This window comes from Anomaloglossus baeobatrachus, chromosome 11, assembly GCF_048569485.1.
Source record: "Anomaloglossus baeobatrachus isolate aAnoBae1 chromosome 11, aAnoBae1.hap1, whole genome shotgun sequence".
Taxonomy (NCBI): domain Eukaryota; kingdom Metazoa; phylum Chordata; class Amphibia; order Anura; family Aromobatidae; genus Anomaloglossus; species Anomaloglossus baeobatrachus.
The window spans coordinates 548,457-555,321 of record NC_134363.1 but is presented as its reverse complement, the minus strand read 5'-3'; the positions used below and the strand labels follow the sequence as shown (position 1 = coordinate 555,321).

Below are 6,865 nucleotides of genomic sequence, written 5' to 3'. Positions count from 1 at the left end.
ATGTGGTGGGAGATGAGGAGAAGATGGTGATGTGGTGGGAGAAGAGGAGAAGATGGTGATGTGGTGGGAGATGAGGAGAAGATGGTGATGTGGTGGGAGATGAGGAGAAGATGGTGATGTGGTGGGAGATGAGGAGAAGATGGTGATGTGGTGGGAGGTGAGGAGAAGATGGTGATGTGGTGGGAGATGAGAAGATGGTGATGTGGTGGGGAGATGAGGAGAAGATAGTGATGTGGTGGGAGATGACGAGAAGATGGTGATGTGGTGGGAGAAGATGGTGATGTGGTGGGAGGTGAGGAGAAGATGGTGATGTGGTGGGAGAAGAGGAGAAGATGGTGATGTGGTGGGAGGTGAGGAGAAGATGGTGATGTGGTGGGAGATGAGGAGAATATGGTGATGTGGTGGGAGATGAGGAGAAGATGGTGATGTGGTGGGAGATGAGGGGAAGATGGTAATGTGGTGGGAGATGAGGAGAAGATGGTGATGTGGTGGGAGATGAGGAGAAGATGGTGATGTGGTGGGAGATGAGGAGAAGATGGTGATGTGGTGGGAGGTGAGGAGAAGATGGTGATGTGGTGGGAGATGAGGAGAAGATGGTGATGTGGTGGGAGATGAGGAGAAGATGGTGATGCGGTGGGAGATGAGGAGAAGTTGGTAATGTGGTGGGAGATGAGAGTAAGATGGTGATGTGGTGGGAGATGAGGCGAAGATGGTGATTTGGTGGGAGATGAGGAGAAGATGGTGATATGGAGGGAGATGAAGGGACGATGGAGATGTGGTGGGAGATAAGAGTAAGATGGTGATGTGGAGGGAGATGAGGAGATGATGGTGATGTGGTTGGAGATGAGGGGATGATGGTGATGTGGTGGGAGATGAGGGGAAGATGGCGATGTGGTGGGAGATGAGGGGGACGGTGGCGATGTGGAGGGAGATGAGGGGGCAATGGTAATGTGGAGAAAAATGCGGGTACGATGGTGGTGTGGAGGCAGATGATAACGGTGTGGAGGGAGATGAGGGGAGGATGTTGGTGTTGTTATGAGGGGATGTGGAAGCAGATCATGGCATTGTGGAGAGAAATGAGAGGAGGATGGCGGTGTTGTTGTGAGGGGAGGATGGCGGTGTTGTGAGGGGAGGATGGCGGTGTTGTGAGGGGAGGATGGCGGTGTCGTTGTGAGGGGAGGATGGCGGTGTCGTTGTGAGGGGAGGATGGCGGTGTTGTTGTGAGGGGAGGATGGCGGTGTTGTAGTGAGGGGAGGGTGGCGGTGTTGTTGTGAGGGGAGGGTGTCGGTGTCATTGTGAGGGGAGGATGGCGGTGTCGTTGTGAGGGGAGGATGGCGGTGTCGTTGTGAGGGGAGGATGGCGGTGTCGTTGTGAGGGGAGGGTGGCGGTGTCGTTGTGAGGGGAGGATGGCGGTGGTGTTGTGAGGGGGAAGGTGTCGGTGTTGTTGTGAGGGGAGGATGGCGGTGTTGTTGTGAGGGGAGGATGGCGGTGTTGTTGTGAGGGGAGGATGGCGGTGTTGTTGTGAGGGAAGTATGGTGATGTTGTGAGGGGAGGATGGCGGTGTTGTTGTGAGGGGAGGGTGTCGGTGTCGTTGTGAGGGGAGGATGGCGGTGTCGTTGTGAGGGAAGGATGGTGTCGTTGTGAGGGGAGGATGGCGGTGTTGTTGTGAGGGGAGGGTGTCGGTGTCGTTGTGAGGGGAGGATGGCGGTGTCGTTGTGAGGGAAGGATGGTGTCGTTGTGAGGGGAGGATGGCGGTGTCGTTGTGAGGGAAGTATGGTGTTGTTGTGAGGGAAGTATGGTGATGTTGTGAGGGGAGGATGGCGGTGTCGTTGTGAGGGGAGCATGGCGGTGTCGTTGTGAGGGGAGAATGGCGGTGTTGTTGTGAGGGAAGTATGGTGATGTTGTGAGGGGAGGATGGCGGTGTCGTTGTGAGGGGAGGATGGCGGTGTCGTTGTGAGGGGAGGATGGCGGTGTCGTTGTGAGGGGAGGATGGCGGTGTCGTTGTGAGGGGAGGATGGCGGTGTTGTTGTGAGGGGAGGATGGCGGTGTCGTTGTGAGGGGAGGATGGCGGTGTCGTTGTGAGGGGAGGATGGCGGTGTTGTTGTGAGGGGAGGATGGTGGTGTCGTTGTGAGGGAAGGATGGCGGTGTCGTTGTGAGGGGAGGATGGCGGTGTCGTTGTGAGGGGAGCATGGCGGTGTCGTTGTGAGGGGAGAATGGCGGTGTTGTTGTGAGGGAAGTATGGTGATGTTGTGAGGGGAGGATGGCGGTGTCGTTGTGAGGGGAGGATGGCGGTGTCGTTGTGAGGGGAGGATGGCGGTGTCGTTGTGAGGGGAGGATGGCGGTGTCGTTGTGAGGGGAGGATGGCGGTGTCGTTGTGAGGGGAGGATGGCGGTGTCGTTGTGAGGGGAGGATGGCGGTGTCGTTGTGAGGGGAGGATGGCGGTGTCGTTGTGAGGGGAGGATGGCGGTGTCGTTGTGAGGGGAGGATGGCGGTGTCGTTGTGAGGGGAGGATGGCGGTGTTGCTGTGAGGGAAGTATGGTGATGTTGTGAGGGGAGGATGGCGGTGTCGTTGTGAGGGGAGGATGGCGGTGTTGTTGTTTGGGGAGGATGGCGGTGTTGTTGTGAGGGAAGTATGGTGATGTTTGTGAGGGGAGGATGGCGGTGTCGTTGTGAGGGGAGGATGGCGGTGTCGTTGTGAGGGGAGGATGGCGGTGTCGTTGTGAGGGAGTGTGAAGTTTCGGCGGGAAGATTCGCAGAGCGCCTCAGTCAGTGTCTGTGAGGTGGGGTCACGTGACTGCGCTCCTCCCGCCTGCAGGGGTCGCTGTTATCTCCCGACTCTCTCCGCGCCGCAGTGCGCTCCTCCCGCCGCCGGTGGCCGCTGTGTTAGTACGGGCCGCTCTGTCCGAGTTGTTCTCGGTGCTCCCCATGTGCCTGTGTTTGGTGTTGTGCCGGGCGGCCTTGTCGTGATAGGACTTTCTGCTGTCGGGACAGACGGAGTGTCGGTGTGACGAGCGGCCGGTGCTGAGCCAGGTGAGTGCCTCCGGCCCGCTGTCCCCGGGCTGTGTGTGGGGGGAGGGGACGTGGGGGCGGAACCACGTGGTGCCGGAGCCCAGACACACAGCCCATTGTTCACAGCAGTCACCGGCGGCTCCGGACAAAGGGCCGCGCTCTCCCCGGACCGAGGGCACCGCGAGCGCACGTGAGGAGATCCCGGGAGCTGAGGCGGGACACCGGGGAGTGAGGGGAGATCCCGGGAGCTGAGGCGGGGGGACACCGGGGAGTGAGGGGAGAATCCCGGGGGCCGAGGCGGGGGGACACCGGGGAGTGAGGGGAGATCCCGGGAGCTGAGGCGGGGGACACCGGGGAGTGAGGGGAGAATCCCGGGAGCTGAGGCGGGGGGACACCGGGGAGTGAGGGGAGATCCCGGGAGCTGAGGCGGGGGGACACCGGGGAGTGAGGGGAGATCCCGGGAGCTGAGGCGGGGGGACACCGGGGAGTGAGGGGAGAATCCCGGGAGCTGAGGCGGGGGGACACCGGGGAGTGAGGGGAGATCCCGGGAGCTGAGGCGGGGGGACACCGGGGAGTGAGGGGAGAATCCCGGGGGCTGAGGCGGGACACCGGGGAGTGAGGGGAGATCCCGGGAGCTGAGGCGGGGGGGACACCGGGGAGTGAGGGGAGATCCCGGGAGCTGAGGCGGGGGGGACACCGGGGAGTGAGGGGAGAATCCCGGGGGCCGAGGCGGGGGGGACACCGGGGAGTGAGGGGAGATCCCGGGGGCAGAGGCGGGGGGACACCGGGAGTGAGGGGAGATCCCGGGGGCCGACACCGGGGAGTGAGGGGAGATCCTGGGGCCGAGGCGGGGGGACACCGGGGAGTGAGGGGAGATCCTGGGGGCCGAGGCGGGGGGACACCGGGGAGTGAGGGGAGAATCCCGGGGGCAGAGGCGGGGGGACACCGGGGAGTGAGGGGAGAATCCCGGGGGGCAGAGGCCGGGGGACACCGGGGAGTGAGGGGAGAATCCCGGGGGCAGAGGCGGGGGGACACCGGGGAGTGAGGGGAGATCCCGGGGGCCGAGGCGGGGGACACCGGGGAGTGAGGGGAGATCCCGGGGGCAGAGGCGGGGGACACCGGGGAGTGAGGGAGATCCTGGGGGCCCAGGCGGGGGGACACCGGGGAGTGAGGGGAGATCCTGGGGGCCCAGGCGGGGGGACACCGGGGAGTGAGGGGAGAATCCCGGGGGCCGAGGCGGGGGGACACCGGGGAGTGAGGGGAGATCCCGGGGGCCGAGGCGGGGGGACACCGGGGAGTGAGGGGAGATCCCGGGGGCTGAGGCGGGGGGACACCGGGGAGTGAGGGGAGATCCCGGGGGCTGAGGCGGGGGACACCGGGGAGTGAGGGGAGATCCCGGGGGGCTGAGGCGGGACACCGGGAGTGAGGGGAGATCCCGGGGGCCGAGGCGGGGGGACACCGGGGAGTGAGGGGAGATCCCGGGGGCTGAGGCGGGACACCGGGGAGTGAGGGGAGATCCCGGGGGCTGAGGCGGGACACCGGGGAGTGAGGGGAGATCCCGGGGGCTGAGGCGGGACACCGGGGAGTGAGGGGAGATCCCGGGGGCCGAGGCGGGGGGACACCGGGGAGTGAGGGGAGATCCCGGGGGCCGAGGCGGGGGGACACCGGGGAGTGAGGGGAGATCCTGGGGGCCGAGGCGGGGGGACACCGGGGAGTGAGGGGAGATCTCGGGGGGCCGAGGCGGGGGGACACCGGGGAGTGAGGGGAGATCTCGGGGGGCCGAGGGTCTCCGGAGTATTGAACCTCTGGGCATATTTGTGGTTCGGCCCCGTGATCTGTCCCGTGCCCGGTTATACCGGGAGCTCCGGCTTTTCTTGGTCATTTTTTCTGTTAATTTTCATCTGTCTACTTAGGAAACGGGGGTGACCGGTGCAGTCTGCGGGCAGCTTCTGGGGTGCAATGTATATACAGATATACAGGGGGGTCGGAGGGAAACTGGGGGGGACCCTGGCAGTGTGCAGAAGAGTCGGGAGTGATATGGGGGGGGGGGGGGGGGGGCTGCTGGCTGTGTTCAGAGGGGTTGGGGGCGATAATGGGGGAGTCTGCCGGCTGTGTTCAGAGGGGTCAAGGACGATAGCAGGGACCGCCGGCTGTGTTCAGAGGGGTCGGGGAGGGATAGCAGAGAGCGCCGGCTCTGCATGGATGAGCTGTATATGGAGGGGTCAGGGGCGCTATTGTGGGGAGGGGGTGTGGTGGTTTAGGGTGCGATATTGAGGGTTGTTGGTTGTGTGCGGGGGTTGATATTTGGGGGGCGCTGGCTGTGTCCGGTGGGTCAGATAGGAGGGTGTTTACAGCGCGGTCGGTGTGGTGGATCTCTCACGTTACCGCTCTTGCTCCCTGCAGTGACCCCCATCAGACTCGTTTATCATGCCGAGGAAGAAGGTGACAGACGGACCCGGGAATGGCGCTGCCCGCCCTGGAGGCAGGAAGAAGCCCGCGGGCAGGAAGAGAGACCGGGACGAGTTCAGCAGTGATGACGACGACCTGGACGGGAGCCCGGGCTCTGACGGATTCCAGGGGCCCAACAGCAAACGTGGAGCTGGCGGGAAGGGCGGAAAATCTCCTGCAGCAGCGGCCGTCGTCGTCACCGAGCCCGAACACACCAAGGAGAAGATTGTAAGCATTAGTGGGCGAGGGGCTCTGTAATTGGTGCAATCTAGAAGGTGGCGCTGGCGTGTGCCGTGGCGAATACTTGGGGCGCTTTCCTCTGATTTCACGGCACTGAGCGGCTTTTCGGCTTTTTCAGTTTTGGAGCGAACAGAGTAAAGTTGGAAAGTTCTGCGTAAATTTGGGGCAATAACTATTCTGTCCTCATAATAATCCTCAGTAATGGAGGGGTTAGAACCGGTTTTGTGGCTTGTCGTGCTGGCACTTGTCCTTCGCCGCCCGCGGGTGATGATGATGGTGGTGGTGGGTCGCCTCCTCTGTGTTGCCCTCCATGTTCTTAGTCAGCAGGCCCGTCGCTGGCAGATTTGCTCCGCGGCCGCCGACTCCTCTCTCCTTCCCTCTTGAATATTCGTCGGATTTATGTCTTGACTTTTTATTTTTTCCCTTCCAGAAACTTGAAGGCTCTAAAGCAAATGGCCAATTACTCATTTTCGGAGCCACCAACTGGGACTTGATAGGACGGAAAGAAGTGCCTAAACCGCAAGGTGAGCCGCCGACTCGGCGGTCGGGACATGGCGGGAGTTGTGGTTTCTGCTGGGATCACTGGTGTGACGTTGTATTTGTAGGGGGGCAGATGCCGGCCTCTTAGCGGTTTCCGCCATTTGTCGTCTTGTATTCAGGTTTGTTTTGTTTTTTAGCTGCTTATCGTAATTTGGGCCAGAACCTGTGGGGGACCTCACCGATACGGCTGTCTGACGGGCATTCAGGTCCGGACTGTGGCCTCCGGGCCCTGCTCCGCTCACAGCATACTTATCACCACAGAGGGGAAAATATGGAGCTGGGGTGAGTACCGCGCCCGCACTACTACTGAGGACAGAAGGGGCGCCACAAGTTACATAGGTCGGAAAAAAAAACCTAGGTCCATCTAGTTTAGTTTTCCAAACCCCCCCCCCCCCCCCCCAGACAGGAATCTCTGGCCGCGTTCACATCACACCGTCAGTATCTCCTCCACTATTAAATTTGCCATACACAATCGTGGAGACTAGTGCCATGATTAATGCACTGCTGGTGAGGGGCAGAGCTTGGCCCTTATGGTGGTCCCGGGCTTCCTGTGTCCTGCTCCACCACCTCAGGTCCTACACGGCAGACACTACTGGGGTAGGGGGGGTGTGTGTGCTGCAAAAAGGC

General features: G+C 62.1%; 1 protein-coding gene across 1 annotated transcript in view; it reads left to right on the top strand.

The window, feature by feature from the left end:
* Window positions 1-5,416: 5,416 nt before the first annotated feature.
* RCC2 (regulator of chromosome condensation 2) overlaps window positions 5,417-6,865 on the top strand; it is an 8,902-nt gene continuing 7,453 nt past the window's right edge. The window contains 4 exon segments of the mRNA XM_075329166.1: window positions 5,417-5,686; window positions 6,129-6,222; window positions 6,376-6,407; window positions 6,409-6,529. Of these exon segments, the coding sequence (XP_075185281.1) occupies window positions 5,438-5,686; window positions 6,129-6,222; window positions 6,376-6,407; window positions 6,409-6,529 (496 nt within the window). The 5' untranslated portion in view covers window positions 5,417-5,437.